This window comes from Microcebus murinus, chromosome 10, assembly GCF_040939455.1.
Source record: "Microcebus murinus isolate Inina chromosome 10, M.murinus_Inina_mat1.0, whole genome shotgun sequence".
Lineage (NCBI taxonomy): Eukaryota > Metazoa > Chordata > Mammalia > Primates > Cheirogaleidae > Microcebus > Microcebus murinus.
In genome coordinates, this window is record NC_134113.1 from 67,101,402 (window position 1) to 67,123,225 (window position 21,824).

Below are 21,824 nucleotides of genomic sequence, written 5' to 3' on the forward strand. Positions count from 1 at the left end.
GGCGCCTGCGCCCGGCCCCGCCTCCCGCCGCCGGCGGTGGAACCCGCGCGCGCCACAAAGCCGCCGGCCCGCACCGCCGGGGGCCGCCGCCCCGTCTGCCTCCCCGGAGCCCCCTCCGCGCCCTGCCGCGCTCCCCAGTCTTGTCCCAACCTCACCCAGCCGTGGGCGCGCCGAGACCGGCCCTTCAGACCCGGGCAGACCGGCGCGGGGGTTGATCTCGGTGAAGTCCCCTGAGGCCCGGCGGAGGGGCCAGGGGACCCGAGTGCCCGCCTCTCTGGCCAGCCCCCACCCCTCCTTCCCCAGCTGTTGCAGACCACGCCAGCCCATGCCAGCTGCATTGACAGCGGAAGCCAGTTTCGATCTGGTTTCCAGTTGGGGAGAAACTTGAAAGAGTTGGAATTTACCTATATATATATATATTTTTTTTTTTTTAATTTTAATTTTTTTTTTTTTTGAGACAGACTCTCTGTTGCCCGGACTAGAGTGCCCTGCAGTCCGATATATTTTTAATAACCCGAGGAGAACCCATTAAAACCAATCACACAGATTTAGCATTTGACTGATTATAACATTGCCTGGCACAGCGCTCTCTTGATTTTTTTCATGAGTGTAAACCTAGCTCTTCTTTCTCCAACTACTTAAAAGCTCTCTGAAAGGATTCTTAACATAAACTGATTTGGGCACATTCAAGCCTACCTAAAGGATATGCTTGTGTTCCCAATGCCCAGGACAATCCATGTAGGTAGAATGAATGAGTGAGGCTGGCACCTTGAAAAGTTGGATGCAGATAGGTTGAAGAATGCTGATTACATTAGCCCTGAGGCTACATAGTAGTAAAAGTACTGCCTAGTCTTTACGTGCCAGGAATAACTTATAAATTAGGGTAAAGAGATGACAAGGGCACAACAGAAAAACCCTAGAGGCGAGAAATTCCATTTTTATTTCAAATCCTAGAAAGGTCATTCCCTCTTCCTCCCCATTCACACAAAGACCTGGTAATGGAAACCATATTCATTGCTCCAGCTACCGGCAACTCTGAATCAAATTTGATACTCTTCATCATTTACATTCTCATTTTCTTAATATGTTACTATTGTGTACTGTATATTGTAAGCAATTCCAATTCTTTGCCGAAAGAGGGTATAAATATATGAAAACCTGTAAACAGATATCGTAGACTACCCTGACACAAAAGGGAAAGAGAAATGTCTGGGTCTGGCTAAATTTAAGTCTAAGATCACGCTGAGGAACTCCGTAGAGCAAATAAATAGGAACAGTGTTTCCTAGACAGACTGCATTTGGTGAGTGAGGAGAGAAGTGCCACCTGCTGGCAAAATGTTAAATGACTATTTAAAGTTTTCTTAGGATCTGATCTGACTCTTCATTAATTTCATACCGGGGTGAAAAGTGAACAGACCACACCATCCCTTACAAACTGTATTGATAAAAGATGCCGCATGACTATTTTCTCTAAAATAAAGACTATCCTTATTCAAACCACTCTAAGTAGAGCATGCTGTTGCAAACCAACAGAAAGGCGAAGGCCCTTCTTCTCCTTTGCTGAGCAGCCACATCTCACAAGAGCAGCCGAGGGGCAAATGACAACATCAAAGGTGGAAAGTGAGGCCCAAGGAGGGGGAAAGTCCTCACTCCAGGCTGCTATTTTGTGTCTCTGAGGCTTCCTGCTTCATTCCCACGTCCCAGGACTAAGAGAAACAAAATTGACTGGACCAAGATCAGAAAAGACAGCATACCTGATCTATCTGCCAAGCAGCCCATCAAGAACAAGCTTTTGGTGACAAGGACAGGTAAGCTTAACAAACATTAAGATGAAGCATATAAAGAATAGAATTTAACACAGACAATGGTGGGTAAGGTGACCTCAGTTGAACTTTATTATAACTTTGTGGCACACCTAGAAGGCAATACCATGGTTTCCAGGAATTCAGTGTTCTACTCTGTTGCCAAGGTAACAGCAAAGTTCAGATTGCAGGAAAGGGGTTAAATATAGAGGGAAGATCACTGGATGTGGAGTCAGCAGAACTGGATTAGAGCACTAACCCTGCTGCTCACTACCTGTGAGACTTTTAGAAAGTCATTTAACCTTTCTGAGCCTCCTTGCTTTGCCTCCCTCAAAGAGTTGGTGTGAGGATCAAATGCAATGAAATATGAACTCTATGAGCACTATAGACACATGAAGTATTCGTATTCACTTATCTTTTGGTAAGCTTTACATGGATAGTTAACCCAAATGCACCTGAGATAGGCACTTACTCCTAATCTTCTAAAGTCCATCCAAATGCAACAGGCATTTGGTGCCAATCCTGTGCGATCAAGCACACTCCTTGCCTTTCATCAGAACAGTGAGGTCTCAGGCCCGGAGATGGTCAGCAGTAGTTGTGAGCATGTAATGGTAGAGTCAGATGACCTGGGTTCAAATTCCATCTGTCCCACTCAGTGGTTGAGTGACCTTGGGCAAGTTACTCTATGTCTCAGTTTCCCCATCTTTTTTTTTTTTTTTTTTTTTGAGACAGAGTCTCGCTTTGTTGTCCAGGCTAGAGTGAGTGCCGTGGCGTCAGCCTAGCTCACAGCAACCTCAAACTCCTGGGCTCGAGCGATCCTTCTGCCTCAGCCTCCCGAGTAGCTGGGACTACAGGCATGTGCCACCATGCCCGGCTAATTTTTTATATATATATCAGTTGGCCAATTAATTTCTTTCTATTTATAGTAGAGACGGGGTCTCGCTCTTGCTCAGGCTGGTTTTGAACTCCTGACCTTGAGCAATCCGCCCGCCTCGGCCTCCCAAGAGCTAGGATTACAGGCGTGAGCCACCGCGCCCGGCCTAGTTTCCCCATCTTTGAAATGGGGATAATAGTACCAACCCCAAAGGATTTTTATGAGGATTAACATAAAACTTCAAAAGTACTTAGAACAGGTACCTGGAACAGAGTAAACATTCCACAGTGTTTAAAGAATAAGTTCAAATGTGTGATTTCCTGTCACATATGTGATCATTCTGCTCCCCAAGTACAAAGTAGTATTGAATTCTTCTTCACTGGATTCAAGTTCAACCTTTTTAACTTTAGATTAAGACTCAAGCAGGAACATACACACACACAAAAGAACAGCATTTTACTTTTTTGTAAATCACATTTTTAGTGAAGTAGTGACCAGTGTAGGCTATGCCATGAGAACCCAGTAAGGATTCCAAACTAGAAATACCCTTCATTGTTTCAGTGGATCCCAAGTGTGCCCATTCTCCCGACTTGAAACTAAAGACAGCACAAATAGAAAGATACTTGGAATATGTGACATATAAATAGAAACTGAATTTTTTAAAATTTGTTTACATATTTATTTAGATAGGATCTTACTCTGTTGCAGGGGCCAGAGTGCAGTGGGGTGCATCATAGCTCATTTTAATCTCAAACTCCTAGGTTCAAGCTATCCTCCTGTTTCTACCGCCTAGTGCTAGGATTAGAGGCATGAGCTACCACACCTGGCCAGAACATGAATTTTGTTTGTTTGTTGTTTGTTTGTTTTAGGGATACGGGAACACGTCGATAGAATCTGAATTTTTTAAAGTGTCCAATTTAGAAATCTCTTGGTGCTTCTACTTAACTGTTAATGGTTAGAGACCATTTAAATATCTATAATTAGCAATCACATGACATACAAAGAGGAGATATCATAATAAAGACCATGCAAATGATGTGTATTTTTAAAAAATGTTTTCTTTTAGTGAATAATGCTTCAATGCTCTATTCTGCCTCTCTCAGGCTTCCTGCTACATACATACTTCCTCTAAGAGAAACCAATAATTGGACTAGGACTAGTAAGACAACATGCCTGACCTATTTTCCAACTTCTTTCTCTACCATCAAGCCCGTTATGAATGAGCTTTCAGTCACAATGGCATTAAGTTTAACAAACATTGAGATGAGGCACACAAAGAAAATAATTTGACACAGAATTTAGTGGTTATTAGCTCACAATTATATTATTTTGGGTTCAACTCAATACATTTCACAAAAATTTAATAAGAAATTATTATCCATAAACAGGATTAGGATAACACTGTGTCTTTAAAAATTGTCTAATAGGTAAGACAACAATAGAAATTTAATATAGGGGAAAAAAACATACTAACACATTGACTGCCACACTAGAAAAAAATTTTCCTCAGGGCCACAGTGTTTTATTAGGAAAATAGAATAAAAACTTTGAAAACAAAATGATCCTTTCTAATGTAATGAAAAATTTGTTATTTTTTATTGTTTTCTGTGCATGAGTTATATGTAACTTGAAAAATAGTTCTTGCAGTTCTCAAGGTAAAGAGACATGTGAGTTACATATGCTTCATGAGGCCCCGGGCTCAAAACTAGCGTGAGTTAAGTACAACTCACACGGCAGTTAATGTGTTAAAATATATTAATGACATTAGAGGTTTAAAAACACACACACAAAAACAAGCAATTTCAAAGAAATGATTAAGCACAAGACTGGTAGAGCAAATCTGAAAAAGCTCTGTGAGGGAGGGAACATTCAATAAATACTCAAACAATAAATAAAACTATTTCTTTTTCATTTTATTACAGTCAGTTTTTCAAAAAGTTATTTGTTCCAATTATGAAAGTAATACATAGTCACTATGGAGCATTGTTTGTTTGTTTGGTTTGTGGGTTTTGGTTTTTGTTTTTTTTGTTTGAGACAGAGTCTCACTTTGTTGCCCAGGCTAGTGTGAGTGCTGTGGCATCAGCCCAACTCACAGCAACCTCAAACTCCTGGGCTCAAGTGATCCTCCTGCCTCAGCCTCCCGAGTAGCTGGGACTACAGGCATGCGCCACCATGCCCAGCTGATTTTTTCTTTTCTTTTCTTTTCTTTTGAGACAGAGTCTCGCTTTGTTGCCCAGGCTAGAGTGCCGTGGCATCAGCCTAGCTCACAGCAACCTCAAACTCCTGGGCTCAAGCAATCCTCCTGCCTCAGCCTCCCAAGTAGCTGGGACTACAGGCATACGCCACCATGCCCGGCTAATTTTTTCTATACATATTAGTTGGCCAATTAATTTCTTTCTATTTATGGTAGAGATGGGATCTCACTCTTGCTCAGGCTGGTTTCGAACTCCTGACCTCAAGCAATCCACCCGCCTCGGCCTCCCAGAGTGCTAGGATTACAGGCGTGAGCCACCTCGACCGGCCTATTTATTTATTTTTTAAGACAGGGTCTCACTCTTGTTCTCCAGGTGCAGTAACGTAATCATTGTAACCTCCAATGCCTAGGCAGGAGGTGATCCTCCCTGTCTCATCCAAGTAGATAGAACTACAGGCATGTGTCACCATGCCTACCTGATTTTTTAAAAATCTTTTATAGAGATGGGGTCTCAATATGTTGCTAAGGCTGGTCTTGAACTTGGGCCTCAAGTGATCCTCCCACCTCGGCCTCCCAAAGTGCTAGGATTACAGGCATAAGCCACTGTGCCTAGCCAGGAATGGTCAAATTTAATATCCCTCTCAGGTCCTCTTTAGTTGGATTCCACCAAGTGCTTCCTTATTTGTTCTGAAATAATACAAAATTGAAAGAGATTTTTATAATCTTAGGTATTTGAACTACCATAAAGGAAAGGGCCATTGTTACTAGATAAATTGTAGAGGCTGGGCACGGTGGCTCACGCCTGTAATCCTAGCACTCTGGGAGGCCAAGGAGGGCAATTCTCAAGATCAGGAGTTCGAAACCAGCCTGAGCAAGAGCGAGACCCTGTCTCTACTATAAATAGAAAGAAATTAATTGGCCAACTAATATATATATAGAAAAAAAAATTAGCTGGGCATGGTGGTGCATGCCTGTTGTCCCAGCTACTTGGGGGGCTGAGGCAGCAGGATTACTTGAGCCCAAGAGTTTGAGGTTGCTGTGAGCTAGGCTGACGCTATGGCACTCACTCTAGCCTGGGCAACAAAGTGAGACTCTGTCTCAAAAAAAAATTGTAGATAAGCTTTGTATGGCATATAACATATGAAGTACCCCCAAAATAAATTTACAAGTGAAAGCAGAAAAGTGAAGACAGTTAAAATACAATAGATAGAATCGCCACATTCTTTAGGATGAGGCAGTGGAGTACACTGAACGGACAAGACTGTGGAGCCACTCAGACCAAGATTAGTATTGGGCCTTCCTAGTGCATAATTGACCATCACAACTAATGTAAGAATTCATGCAACGATTCATTTATTGAATTGTATCTACAGGCTGGTACTGTGCTAGACTCTGGGGATACACTGTAATATACACAAAAATACCACCCTGACATTTTTAACAAATAAGTTGGAAAAACATGATGCAAAAGTAATTCAAGATATTTTATATATGAAATGCCTGATGCAGTGCCGTGCACATGGTGGTCACTAAATAAATGTTGCTGTTAAATTTTTACATTGGTTTTATTCTACTGCTCTTCCCATTCCTCATCCTCCCTCAAGTTTTCTTTGTTCTACACTATAGTGTCTGCAACCTCAGCTGTATTCAGAACATACTGAATAGTCAAACAATGAAAATATTGAGCACTTACTGTGTGTCAAACACACGTATTAACTCAATCCTCACAATAACCTGTTAAGGTCCGCACTATTGCTATCCCTATATACAGCTAAATAAACTGAAGCACTGATAGACTAAAGTAACATGCCTGAAGTCAACAACTAGTGAGGAGGAGACACGGAATTATTCAAATCTAGGTTCCCTGAGCCTAGTGCCTCCATGCCTTTACTAATTAACTAATAGAGCTGTGACCAGATAAATGAAGGAAAACTTAGTGGCATCAAAAGAACCTATGAGGCCAGGCGGGGTGGCTCATGCCTGTAATCCTAGCTCTCTGGGAGGCTGAAGTGGGCAGATCGCTCAAGGTCAGGAGTTCGAAACCAGCCTGACCAAGAGTGAGACCCCCGTCTCTACCAAAAAAATAGAAAGAAATTATATGGACAATTAAAAACATAGAAAAAATTAGCCAGGCATTGTGGGACATGCCTGTAGTCCCAGCTACTCGGGAGGCTGAGGCAGAAGGATCGCCTGAGCCCAGGAGTTTGAGGTTGCTGTGAGCTAGGCTGACGCCACAGCACTCTAGCCGGGGCAACAGAGTGAGACTGTCTCAAAAATTAATTAATTAAGAAAAAAAACGAACCTATGAGTAAGACTTCCTGAGAATACTCTCCTTTTCATGGGCAAAGGTACGTTCAAACTGAATTTTTTAAAACTGTCAGCATTCATCAGATCCTCACGCTCCTGGACCTGAGACACCTGGGACCACAGAAAAGCAATTAAACAACTGACACACGTGGTTTGAACCACGTTATTCTGATCTCAGGAACTCGGTACTCCAACCTATTAACTAATTAACTAAGCCTTTAAGGAATGCGCGGGCGAACCCGACGCCACAGATGTGACCTGCAGAGGATACCGCCTAGGAGGCGGGGTCGGCGGAGGGACGCGGGCCGGTGCCCCATCCCGGCATGCACCACAGGCCCCGCGACCACGCCTTCCGGCGAGCGGCAGGGAGCGCGTGTGCGCCCTGCCGCCCGGAAGCGCCGCCTGCTTGTTGCATGCTGGGAGTTGTAGGCCCCCGGCCCCAGCCCGCGGGCTGCCGTCCGCACTCTCCATGAGGCTGCCGGCGCTGGCCCGCGCGGCACCGACGCGGGGAGCGCGCGTCGCGCTGACTCAGCGGCGGTGGCGGCGGCGTTAGCCGGCCCTCGCGCTCTTTCCCTTCCTGGGGCGCCGACCCCGCCCGCCTGCTTGCTAGCCTGCCTGCCCGGCGCCACGCAAGAGGAGGTGCCAGGGGACGCGGAGCGGCGGGAGGCGCGCGGCCCCGGCCCCCTCCATCTCCTGCGTTGGCGCTGCGGCAGTGGCGGAGGACTACGGCGACAAGGACGAGGGCCGCTCTCCCGCTCCCTGCGTGCGGCGCCGCTCTGCTCCGCTGACCTGCCGGCCCACGGGAGTGCAGGCGGGGAGGCGGGATGGAGTGATAGGGAAGGTGACTCGGGGCTCGGGGCGGCGGGACCCGGCCGGGCTCGGTCCGCGCGAGGCCGTGGGGAAGTTGGCGAGGGCGTACCGGCCCGGATGCCGAGGAGGGGTGCGGGCTGGGGGCTGCATGGCGGTGCGCCCCTGCTCTGGGCGGGGGTGGGTCCGAGCCGCGGCCGCGGCCGGGCGGCGTGTCCCGAGTGCGTGGCCGCCGGTTGCCGGGTGTTTCATCACCCGGATTGTCACGAGGCTTTCTTTTGGGGAGGGATCCCGGGGAAGGATGGGAGCAAGGCCGGCCGAGGAGGGTTGGGAGCGCCTGTGGCCCCCGGCCCATTTGTAGTAGTTGTAGCACGTTCCACCAGTTTCAACTGTAGAGACCTCAAACTTGAATCGCCCCCTTCCACCCCAGGTCTAAAAGGAGGAAAAGTGTTATTTTTGTGTAGTAATTGGCCAGCACCGACACTCCATTTCTTCTCTGTCCTCCTTCACAATCCTGCAGGAGTAGTGAAGCGTGATGTTTCCCTGTAACCAGAAAAACGAGTACTTTTTGAAAGCGTTAATTAGTTGTTACTGCAGGGGAAGTTACATTTTATTACAGCGACTTGTCAGCGTGGTGTTAAAAGGCTGGAAAGATTAAGTCCTAGTGTTTGAAACAGTCTTCAGTTGCTATGGAGGGATTTTTGCAGATTGTTTGATTCTTGACTTAATGGCTATCCAAGAAAAGTTAAGGCTTAATATTTTAATATTTTAAGTATGTTGCTCGCCTTCCCCCAGAACCTTTGCAAGATGCGTAATTGAAGCGTGTACCGCATTGTAACAAATGTTTAAACCTAGAAGGCTGTGTCGTGTTAGGATATTACATGTTCGTGTACAGCCTTTTACTAGTATAGCTGTCCCTATTCACTAGGGGTGTAACATTTTACTTGTTTGGACACACGTAGGTAATTACCGTGTTCCATTACACACTGACTATCCAGGTGCCTTCTCTGTAAGGAATTCCTTCTGTACTGACAACTGTAACTGTTTTATATTTCCTTAGGTTGTTTATTGGCCACGTTGTTCCTTAGGACCACTTACTTTTCCCTTGGTAGGATCAAAGTGACTTTACCAAAGTTAAACAATTGTCCCTAAAGCCGTGGCAAATTCTAGGAAGGTTTTATAGGATTTCTCAATCTGGGATTCATAGAAACTCTGAAATTCTTTTCCCTGTGTAGGCATTCAGGGAACTGTCATCAGATTTTCCTATCATTTTTGGCTGGGGGGGAACACAGCCTTTTTTTTGTCTTTTCCCATCTGTTCAAAATGCTGATCCACTAGCATGATAAAGAATGCTCCAAATAGCTCCCATCCTCCTTGTGCCTACCTCTTAATTATAAATAATCTATTGAAGGACCACTATGTGCCAGGCATGCTTTGCATATCTTACCTCGATGAAGTCTTTACAACTTTTTGAGACAGATGATCTTTTCCCATTTCATAGAAAGGGCTCTGTTCCAGGTTTTATGATTTGTCCACGTGGCCCCAGTTAGAAAATGGCAAGATAAAGATGCAAACCCAGGTCTTTCCAAATCCAAAAACTGCTCTGCTGTGTCCTAGGAATATAAGTGATGAATATTCAAGACAGTCCTTAACCTTTAAGGTTAATGAGACAAAACTAGTAAGCTGCCCTTGACAACATAGCAGTGCTTAGGAGGGTCATCTAATCCAATTTGGAAGGGTTGGATGATAGGGGTCAAAGTAGCTGTTCTGGAAAGAGAGAACCTTTAAATTGAATTTTGAAGGACAAGCAGGGGTTAACCTAGTAACAAGAAAAAAAGAGCAGTGTGTGCAAAGATGAAAGGCAGGATACCACTGGAGAACTGCCCTGTGGGTCAGTATCACTGACCTTGCTGAGTTGGGGTGCAGAATGCTGAGGAGTTATTCAAAAGTGTCTGGATCTTAAATTTTGAGGGAGGTGGGGAGTTATACTGCCTTGTAGTCTGCAGGCATGATATGAACCATACAAGGCTGAGCTTTCTTCTCCAGGGCTCTCAGCCCATATCCTGTTTTATCATTTCATTCAGGCAGGTCCAGGCAAAGACCGAAAAGCACATTGTGGTAGGGGGTCCTATGCCCTGGATCTGATTTTAACTATAACGTTCCTAAAAGGTTTTGCCTCTCACACCCTACCCAATTAGTCTTTTGGTCTCTTCAGGTTCTCTTTGGCTATGATAATTAAACAAAAAAAAAATCCCACAGCCTTTTAATGAGAGTAGTAAGGCTAAGGCCAGTTTTCCCACTCTTAGATCTTGAGAGAATAAATGTTATTTTCATGTCATTTAGAGTTTCTTCCATGTTTGCTCAAATAAATACACATTCTATCAAAAACTAAGCTACCCTTTGGGGTTTATCATGTTCTTTTCTGAGAATGTTAGAGCCTGTGAAGAAATGGATTACTTTCCAGAGATTAAAAAAAGTTAAATAAGAGTAGTCAGTATTTAGTCATTTGTGAGTTTTTTGTATCTACTAAATTAAAAAAAAAATACATTTCTAGGAATGGCTGACAAGAGAGGAGAACTGTAAAGGACAAAAGTAGTCCATTGTTTAAAAGCTAAATGACTGGTTTTTCATTCTGTTCTTTCCTCTTTGATTTGACTTATAGTACTTTGTAAACACTCCAATAAGGGTATTGAAGTCTGGGATTGGCTATTCTGATTTTTTTAAAAAAATGTTTGTGATGTTGGTATGTGGCCGGAAGTAGGCAAAATTTTATAGTTCTTATAATGAGATAATCTGGATTTGTCAATTTTTTAATACAGTTGCACAATTGCACATTTAAGTACTTGAGGTAATGAATAAAACACCGAATAAATTAGATGCTACTACTATTTAAAGTAGAAAATACTTTCTGTACTTTATTGAAGGTCTTGAAGAATAAGAAAGCTGGAGAACCTTAATGGCATACTTTAGATTTTTTAGAAATTAACACATTAGTGGAATATTTAGGAGAGCCCATTCTTCTGAGACTTAGGCTTCTTTGGTTGTAATTTGGATAAGTTTCAAAAGAAGTTCTTGAAACACTTAAGCTTCTTTGCATAATTTTATCCACTTGTGATATTCTGGATAAGCATCTATTTTATCAAGTATTGTTTTCTTTCAACTTTTTGTTTGCAGATGTTTGTGGATTCTTCTGTGGGATCAGAGGTCACACCTATTGTAACCAGAAAACTCCAAGTATAGCAGCAAGGATGGATGAACAGGCTCTTTTAGGGCTGAATCCAAATGCTGATTCAGACTTTAGACAAAGGGTAAGTTAGTCTGCCTAATCATTTTTTAAAGCATGTTACCACAGATTTGCATCAGAGGACTTGAATTAAAAATACACCTGATGATAAAAGTCTAATTTGGGTAGAAACAAATAGAGATGAATTTGAGGTATTTGAATATATTCTGAATACAAAAATAGGGAGTATCATGATTTACTTTTTAGTTGGCTGAACAAAAATACCAAAATCTTGGCCGGGCGCTGTGGCTCACGCCTGTAATCCTAGCTCTTGGGAGGCCGAGGCGGGCGGATTGCTCAAGGTCAGGAGTTCAAAACCAACCTGAGCAAGAGCGAGACCCCGTCTCTACTATAAATAGAAAGAAATTAATTGGCCAACTGATATATATATATAAAAAATTAGCCGGGCATGGTGGCGCATGCCTGTAGTCCCAGCTACCCGGGAGGCTGAGGCAGCAGGATCACTCGAGCCCAGGAGTCTGAGGTTGCTGTGAGCTAGGCTGACGCCATGGCACTCACTCTAGCCTGGGCAACAAAGTGAGACTCTGTCTCAAAAAAAAAAAAAAAAAAAAAAATACCAAAATCTCATATGGTTCGAGGCAGGTCTTTCTGCAACATTGGTCATTATTTCTAATTATTTAAAACTTGTAATGCAAAGTATTGTTCAAGGGACCTTATGTAATAACACACATGCTTGGCTTGGTCTGTACAGGCTTTTTAACCCTTGTGTTGGTGGTATTTAACATCCTTGTTATTTAGTCAGGCAGACATATAAATAAGCAGTTATGATATGCCATGTCTTAAGTTATATAAAATTATATGGCAAGGAATCTATTATCAGGTGCCGGGGTATAGTTAGATGAATGTAAACAGTTAAACATAATGTAGCCTACAACTATAATCACTACTACAGCTGAATGATGAAAAAGGAATCTAAAGAATATTCCTATAATTTATTTTTTCAAAGACATGGGTGTTCTGAAGTATAGGGTAAGTGAAAGGAGAAAGCTATTTTCTTTCTACTTCTCATAGCAAAGGATACTTTTTATAAATTAGGTTAACAATCTCACTAAATATTAAAGCAGTTTTCTGCTATTATGCAGAAATTTTTTAAAGTAAAAAAAAAATCCCAAGTAGTTTCTTAACATAGTACCACATTCATGTCTCTGCTGTTAAGTCAGTATCCCTCCAGATACAGGTTATAGTTGAGATTTAAGCATTTGGCTAATTACAAGGTACCTGTCAACCTGTTAAATAAGTTAGGACATCAAAAGACATTTAAAGTCCATGTCTTCTGTATATAAATGAGTATTTCTTTTCCTTGGGGTTTAAGCTACCTACCTTTAAACATAGCATCATAGATTTTTTTTTTTTTTAGATAGGATCTTGCCCTGTTCCCCAGGATAGAGTGCAGTGGTGTGATCCTAGCTCACTGCAGCCTCAATCTCCTGGCCTCAAGCCATCCTCCTGCATGGGCCTCACAAAGTGCTGGGATTACATGTGTGAGCCACCACGCTTGGCCATGCATCATAGATCTTTACCTAAATTTAGTCTAGCTTGATAGACTTGCATGCTTATTATACTAAAAGCCTTTGACTATTTGTTTAGTTATTAGATGGCCTTTCCTATTGTTTTTTATGTGCCTTTTTGAAATCTTTTTTTTATTAAATTCCAGCATCTGACAGATTTTTTAAAATGTGTCATGATTTTCTTTTTCAGAAAAATAAAGCCAATACATTTTTAGTGGCTTTAATACAGAATTTGTGCTTTTCATCAATAAAAATTGATTCTATCAGTCACAGGCATATTTGAAGCATTTAGGTCCAGGCATAATTTGATACTCTATTAAGCCAATCTGGGTAACAGAATTAATTAGGACAAAAAAGAAGGAAATCTTAAGGAAAAGTGAAGTCTGATAGCCCTTTTGTTGTAGTTCAGGAGTAGTGGGAACCTAATTCAGTTTGGTGATGAGATAAAAGACTGCCAACCCCAATTGCTCAGTTGTCTATCTGTAGTTCTCTGTTTCTTACATGGGCAGTAAAAGTAGCTGAGCCAACTCTGTTGTCATGTAGAGGCAGTAAACCATTAGAAAAAAGATGTGGAATAGAAGAACTAGGTAATAAAAGCTAGGACTTGCTCATCGATACTACAGAATTTTTTTTTAATGCTAGTAATGCATAGATCCAGAGTACAAAGACTTTCATTAAAAACCAAAAATTTTCAGGGTAATCCTCTACCCCTTAAAAATAGAATACTCATCTTTGGCTTTAAACCTATTATTTAAAGAAAAATGCCATGTCAGTGACAATTTTAGCAGCTGAACATCCGCCTCTTTTTTGTAGATGGCATATTAGGTGGTAATGGAACATATATAATTTATTTCTACCTTGTCCCCTTCCCTGGCTCCTGAGATACCCCCTAAAGGAAACTAAGTTTCGTGGACTACTGTTCAAAAACAACTGAGTTAGTGTGTTTTACAGCTGTCTGGGCTTTTATATTCTTAATTTCTAAAGATAGCCATTATTTACTCTGGGCTATTTTCCAGCGTCAACAGCCAATTCTCTTCTATGGACACCAGCTGGGTGTCCTACAGTTCAGTTCTAACACTACCAGGAGTTAGCATCACATCCCACAGTTTCACAAAACTGCCCCGACTCAGACACCAGTCAAAAGTCCAGAACCTCTTGTACTTCTGATGACTGACTGTAGAACTGGGGGCTCCCACAACTCCCTTCTCAGGTTCGATAATTTGGTAGACTGGTTCACAGAATTCAGGGAAACAGTTTACTGCTTACTGTTACTGATTTATTTTAAAGGCTACAACTCAGGAATGGCCAAATGGAAGAGATGCATAGGGCAAAGTGTGGGGAAGGGATGCAGCTTTCCAGGCCTCTGCCCTCTCTGGGGACATTACCCTCTCAGCACCTCAGTGTGTTCACCAACCCAGAAGTTCAGGAGGTTATAATAGAGCTTAATCTCCAGCCCTCTTCCCCTTTCTGGAGGTTGGTGGTTAGAGCTGAAATTTCCAACCCACTAATCACTTGTCTTTCTAGTAACCAGCCTTATCTTGAGGCTGTCAAGGGGTCCCACCCCAAGTCATCTCATTAGCATAAACTCTGGTGTGATCCAAAGGAGCTCATATAAATAATAAAAGACAATTCTGTCATTCAGGAAATTCCAAGGATTTTAAGAACTCTGCCAGGAACCAGTAGCAAAGACATTTTTTTTTTTTTTTAATTTTCTTTTTTTTAATTTTTCTTTTAAATTATTATATTTTTCTTTTCTTTCACTCTCTTTTCTTTTGTCACAAGAAGCGGCTGGAGAAGACATTTCTTATACCACATACTTAAGATAGTATTTGGTGATATTCATCTAATCACTTTCATTTGCCTGGTCTTCTGTCAATGGGAGCAGCCATTGAGACTGCATATGCAAACCCATTCCCTCATTCATACAATTGCATAGTACAGGAAACTCACCTAAATATAAATAGTTGTATTTATCTCTAACCCAAAGGATGTGAAACATTCTCCTGATTCTGCGTAATAACCCAGCAAAGTCTGTGGGGCGTTTTTGTGTTGTCCTCGCTGTGAGGAAACAGAGGTTTGAGTGTCTGATAGAATTTGTCTTTCATTTAACCTTTTTTCTTGGAATGATCCATAAGCTGCACATTTTCAGAAGCCTAAATTCAGTGTTTTAGTTGTTTTTTTCTATTTACTGATTTGTTATTTGTTTGCTATTCCCAGAATATTTTGTTTAGTATTAGTAGGGCATTGAGATTGACTTTTACAAATGTGTTTGTTGTTGTTGTTGTTGTTGTTGTGTTGCAATCTTACAGGCCCTGGCCTATTTTGAGCAATTAAAGATTTCCCCAGATGCTTGGCAGGTGTGTGCAGAAGCTCTAGCCCAGAGGACATACAGGTAATTAAAACAAAATTTGTATGAATTCTTAGAAGAATTTAAATTTCTGTGAATATGGCACGACTGTTAAATTTACCTGTCTTTGGAATATGTTTTCATAGAAACATTTTATCACTTGATCCCTTTTGGAAACCATTAATATAGAGTCATTCAATGTAGAAATGAGAAAAATAGTAAACCAATAGTTTGGTCATTTCAGAATTGACTTTTTAGTAAAACTATCATTTGCTGTATGTTGTGTACCTGACAACAGATCCCAGCTGGAATAGAGTGAGGTAAAAACTTCCTTATCCTCTTATTGGGAGTGATAATTATTTCTCTAAAAACTTGGTAAAAGAGGCATTTGTAAATGATACATAAATTTTTAATTTCAAATCAAAGTATATAAACATTCAATTACCAATCTTTTGGTATTGGACTAAGGTGTTTGTGTATGTGCCACTAGCATTTACTTTATTCTTATGTTAATCACACCCATAACTCATCCTCTACAATTTCTAGCTTACACAGTGAGTGCAGTGAAACAATAAATACAGATTTCTAGATTTTGGGGGTATTTGCTTCCACCTGTCAAGTCTTATGGTTATATCCAGCCCACATCAAATATGTACAAGGTTGTTCGCCCCCCTCAGTGTGGCTTTCTATGAAGTCTTTCTAAAGCATTTAGCTTACTTTATACAGAAATAGGAACTTTTATATTCATGTCATTAGTTTACATGACAGTTAATTGAGTTACTTTCTTACAAAAGAAGTACAACTAGTACAGTGAGGGATGGGGAAAACACAGCTGATGAGCTGTCGGCTTACTAGTGGGGGCAGAAGTGCCTGGATTAGCAGAACTCTTGGCTGGAGTTCTCAGCACGCAGTGCCTATCAGTCTGTGTTTGACGCCTGAAATTGAGTGCTTCAATTTAGTTAGAGTTGGTTTCAAGAATATCTGCTATATGTCTTAGAGTAAATAAGAGCTGGCTTTTAATTAAGGGCTTCCTATAGTTTTGTTTGTTTTTTCCCCCAGTGGAAAATCTAAGTCTTATAAAATTCAGTTAAAGGCTTCAGTGTCATCCTTACCCACTTCAGTACAGTGTCGACTATAGTCTATAGCCACGGATGAATGTGCACAGCCCAGCATTGACTTTATCATATCACAGCCCAGCATCGACTTTAGCTGACAGCCGTGATATGACTTTTCTAATTTTTCATTTATCAAAATAAAATTGTGAACATTTAAAAATAACATGATGAAAACATATATGTATGTGTTACCTATTCTGATTTACATTACAAGTAAAGCTGCCTGTAAAGTAAAACACGCTTTCAGTGCTTTCAAGCTTTCCTCATCACACAAGAGCAAAACGGATTCGTCGTCAATGCACAGCACAAACTATAGTGCAGACCATGAGTGCCGGCTGTGGGCAAGGTTTCACGGCCGGTGAGCGCCGTACCAAAGTGGTTAAGAATAGAAAGCCTAAGTTCTCAGAAGAGATGTTAATTAAAGCTAACTTTACAAAATTTTAAAAGATATGTTCCATCTTTTTGTGTGTAAAATTATTTTGTTTAGTTAATTCAAACAAAATTAGTCTAAATTAAGAGCCGATCTCCCTTGTTATTTGGACCAGTTACCTTTATATAGGAAAAATTGTTGCATGATTAAGCCTGGCCCAAACTGTCTGTCTTGAAAGAGCAGATTGTTGGTTTCTAAAGGGTCTTTGTCAGAGTTTATAGCTGGCTCGCTGCAACTCCGCATCACCCCTAGAGAGATAATTAGAAATGGATAATTGGTGAATGTTAATTTTGCCCCCATCTAATAAGGGCAGTATATTTGTAATTCAGTTTCCTGTATGAACTTTGAGACTAGATTGACAGACCACATGCGTATTTCAGATTTGGCTGCAGTAGAACTTACTGAGACTTAAGGAGGACTTGGATGACTCTCTCTGATTTGACTCAGTCTCTGGCTGTTCTGCCGTTTGTCATTTTACAACTAACTTTTGTATTGTAAAATGAAGGCCTTGTTCCAGGAATCCTAACATCTCAAGTTTAGAGGGAATGCCTTCTCTTTACAAAGCACTATGTTTAAGGTTCATCTTGATTTATTTTGATTATTTTGCTTGTCGGATTTGATGGAAATGTTGAATATTATATAATATTTAGAGTTCTCTTAACTTATTTATTTATTTTTGAGACAGGGTCTTGCTCTGTTGCACAGGCTAGAGTGCCATGGCATCGGCCTAGCTCACAGCAACCTCAAACTCTGAACTCAGGTGATCCTCCTGCGTCAGTCACCCAGAGTGCTAGGATTACAGGTGTGAGCCACTGGGCCTGGCCTCTTAGCTTTTTAAATAAATGGATTTTAATGTTATAAAAAGAGAGCAGTGAGTAGGAAGTAAGCCAAGGTGTTTTGAGAAACTTTTCTGTTGTATTATTAATATTTTGCCTTTCATTTTTTTTCTTCGATTTATATTCTGCATATCTAATTTCCTTTTTTTCTTTTTCAGTGATGATCACATAAAGTTTTTCTGCTTTCAAGTACTAGAACATCAGGTTAAATACAAGTAAGGCTTTTTTCACTGTTTTGACACTGAGGTTTGTGGCAAGAGGCCATTTTTTATTTAGTTTTCTCTTCTTTGAGGAAACCATAAGAGGTTATAAAATTTATATCCAGGTTATAGGCATGTTTTAATGTATCCAGAAGTCTTTGAAAAGTATTAAGATAGTTGGTTACATATAAAAATGCAGACACTTCACAGAAAAATCTATATTTCCAGCTTCTCTGGAAAAATCAGAAGATCTAATAACACCAGGCCTGTTTTTCTACATGAAAATTGTTAGAGTTAAGCGGCCACATTAGCATTTGTGTGCAGAATCCCTGGCTTACTAACTAAGCAAAAACAATGAATCACTGCTGAGAGGACACTTAGTTTGTCTGTTGGTTTATTCTATAGACCACAGACCTCAGAATATGAATGTATCTCTGTTTGAAAAATTATGTAGCTGTCATTTTGTTTTAACATGAACAGAACCACAAATCAAACAAAGATTGATGTTGATACCAAACCTGTCACTCTGATCTGTATCTTTTCTTTAAAGCAATGATGAGAGGCATCAATTTATTGATTCATTTTAGGAAACTTTAGATAATTGAGAGCTATAGAAATTTTCCCTTTCAAATATATATGAGGCTATTACTTTTTATAACCATGGACACCAATGCAGCCATTATTCTTTTTCTTCTTTCTTTTGAACAGATATTCAGAACTAACTACTGTTCAACAACAGCTAATTAGGGAGACGCTCATATCTTGGCTTCAAGCTCAGGTATTTAAACTTTTATATTTGTAAACCAGATATTTAAACTTTTATATTTGTAAGAGTTTGCAACCTTACCTCAAAGGTTTTGATCATTTACCCTCTATTTGGGCCTGTGGCTTTTTTTTAAAGTGCTGGTTTTAAAGATCGTGGGTAGATGGAAACTTGGCAATAATTTAAAATTATGTCAATGACTGAAACTGTCATACCTCCCATGACACATTTTGGAAACTTTGGTTTTAAGATGTAATTTTTTAAAATTTTTATTGTTTTTATTTTTTTAACTATTTGACAAAGGCTGCTTTTATGTTTGGCTCTTAAAGGTGAGCCCTTCTGGACAGTTTCTTCTGCACAAGATCCCTTTTCAAAAAGGGCCAGTGGAATTCTTTATTCGCAGTATGTTCTTTTTGGTTAATTTTAGCTTATCTTAACATATAAAGCAGTTGTGTAGCTGGAATTCTTATTTTCCTTAAAGAGCAAGCAGATAGAAGAAAAAAATTTTTTTTTTTAGCAGAAATTATAGGAACTATTAAACCTCTGCACATTATCTGTAAAAGTGTTAAGAGTGAGAAGTAGTAACCTCAGAACCTATGTTCGTCATCTGGCCAGTCACTTAAATCCTTTGATAATTTTGAAGCATATTTGTTGCATAGCTAATCTGGACCATGTTGAAGTTTCGTAGAGTTTTGCCTTTTAATGATAAAATGTGTTTGAGTATTTTCAGTTTAAATTGAATTTCCTGGACTATTTCTGTTTGTCAGATGCTGAATCCCCAGACAGAGAAGACCTTTATACGAAATAAAGCAGCCCAAGTCTTCGCCTTGCTTTTTGTTACAGAATATCTTACTAAATGGCCCAAGTTTTTTTTTGACATTCTCTCAGTAGTGGACCTAAATCCAAGGGGAGTAGATCTATACCTCCGAATCCTCATGGCTATTGATTCCGAATTGGTGGATCGTGATGTTGTGCATACATCAGAGGCAAGTAACTAACATTGATTTTTAGATTTTATATAGATTTTGTATGAGATAATGGGCACATAAGAAAAGGAGCAATAAATCTTTTTATAAAAAATTTTTTGAGGTAAATTTTCTTAATAATTATGAATTTACCCAATGTTCTGAATTTTATTTTACAAAGGAACTTAATTTTTTTCAGTTGTTGGTTAAAATTAAAGTATTGGATTTTTTTAATTAGGCAATTGCTTTCTCCAGTGAAATACACAAATTTATTTTCTTCTATGAATTCGCTGAGAAATACAGTCTATATTTAATACTGCTGTATAGTCCCTGAACGTGGAAGAAGAATTGATTATGAAGTATCAATGCTAGCTGCTTCTACATTCTCAGTCACATAGTTTAAGTATTATGTTTACGTATTGAGGAATAACTTACCACATCCTTAAGATTTTTTCTTTTTTTAATTGAGATGGGGTCTCACTCTGTTGCCCAGGTTAGAGTGCAGTGGTATAATTGTAGCTAAACTGAAACCTCAGACTCCTGGGCTCAAGTGATCCTCCTGCCTCAGTCTCCTAAGAAGCTAGGCCTCCAGGCACACACCACTGAACTTGGCTTTTATTTTTTGTAGGCAGGGTCTCGCTCTTGCCCAGGCTGGTCTCGAACTCCTGGCCTCAAGCAGTCCTCTCACCTTGGTGCCAAGATTACAAGCATGAGCCACCACACCCAGCACAGGCTTAAGATTTCTAAGTCATGCTTATTTATAGTTTGTATTTAATAAGAAGTTAACTCTGACGCTGAGGAATAGCATAGCATGGAAGAAGGAAATATAAAGAATCACAGGATATGACTTTAGAGCTGATAAATAGGAAATAGTGGTAGAGAATATGTTGATAAGTCTGGAAGTTTAGTGTTGAGGAAATCACTGTGTGCAACTATATTCAGATGTCAAACATTATTTTGTGAGCTAATCTACTTTGCATATTTGATATTTTGTTTTGTTTTTAGGAGGCTCGTAGGAATACTCTCATAAAAGATACCATGAGGGAACAGTGCATTCCAAATCTAGTGGAATCATGGTACCAAATATTACACAATTATCAGTATACTAATTCAGAAGTGACATGCCAGTGCCTTGAAGTAGTTGGGGCTTATGTCTCTTGGATAGACTTATCTCTTATAGCCAATGATAGGTAAGTGTGCCTATAATTTTTTTTTTTTAGTGTAAACCTATAAAATACAGTGTCTAAAACTCATGAGTTTGAAAATGTCATAACAATTTTATTCCACTACCCAGGTTTATAAATATGCTGCTAGGTCACATGTCAATAGAAGTTCTACGAGAAGAAGCATGTGACTGTTTATTTGAAATTGTAAATAAAGGAATGGACCCTGTTGATAAAATGAAACTAGTAGAATCTTTGTGTCAAGTATTACAGTCTGCTGGATTTTTCAGCATTGACCAGGTCAGTAAATTTATATATATAAGGTTTTGAAAATTGTTCTAACAAACTAGAATATTTAATAAGTTAAATATAATAATAGCTTTTTCTTTTTTTCCCCCCTAAATGTTAGAAATTCTCCTTGAGATTATAATAATAATCTGCTGTGTCTAGAGAGCCATACTGTTTTGAGTAGTGTTTGCCCTGGAGAATAGATTATGCCAGTTCTTAAACTTGAAGGTCGGGATGATGCCTGCGATTGTACATTTCTTAGAAACTCGCAGATGATACACTGCTGTCTGTGGACCATACATTGAATAGCAAAGGACTCTACTATTTAAATGACAGTGCATTTTGGCCAAAATTAGACCCATTAATCATAAATGTTGCATTTCCATCATACTTTTGAAGCTTGACTCCTTTGAGCTGTTAGAAATTTAACCCCAAGAAAGTGAGTGCTCAAAGTGTGGTAAAGTAGTGGTTTAGAAAGGTAACTTTCAGGTTTTTATTTTAGTTTCTGCTATGATAGAGATAAAGGATTTCTAAGATATCTTTGTATTACTGCCATGTTGGTATATGACTTTAGTGATTTTCTTGGTCAATTGTATGATTTTCTTACATCTCTAATGTCTTATTTAGTTCCTGGTAAAAGACATAAAATGGTGACAGTACAGTACTTTCTATAGGAGAATAGCATAAGGGTAATTAATAAAAATAATCTAAGTTTGAGTTCTGATTCAAGCACTGATAAGACTTGAGGCAGGTAATTGTAGTAGCCTATGTCCTTGTAGGATAGTAGAGGCACAAAACATAGCATCAGAAAAGACTGTTGTAAATTGTTACACATACTATAATGTGACAGCATTAACTTTATTAGTGCATGTTTACCAAATTCAACAGTTTAGAGAGGAGAAGGTTCTGAAACCACAGATC

At 40.0% G+C, this 21,824-nt stretch overlaps 1 protein-coding gene across 1 annotated transcript in view; it reads left to right on the top strand.

Moving 5' to 3' along the window:
* Positions 1–7,683: 7,683 nt before the first annotated feature.
* Positions 7,684–21,824, top strand: part of XPOT (exportin for tRNA) — a 41,743-nt gene continuing 27,602 nt past the window's right edge. Inside the window, exons 1-8 of the mRNA XM_012782384.2 lie at positions 7,684–8,018; positions 11,159–11,292; positions 15,106–15,188; positions 17,683–17,739; positions 18,433–18,502; positions 19,255–19,473; positions 20,458–20,642; positions 20,747–20,915. Of these exons, the coding sequence (XP_012637838.1) occupies positions 11,233–11,292; positions 15,106–15,188; positions 17,683–17,739; positions 18,433–18,502; positions 19,255–19,473; positions 20,458–20,642; positions 20,747–20,915 (843 nt within the window). The 5' untranslated portion in view covers positions 7,684–8,018; positions 11,159–11,232. The remainder of the gene's footprint in view (positions 8,019–11,158; positions 11,293–15,105; positions 15,189–17,682; positions 17,740–18,432; positions 18,503–19,254; positions 19,474–20,457; positions 20,643–20,746; positions 20,916–21,824) is intronic.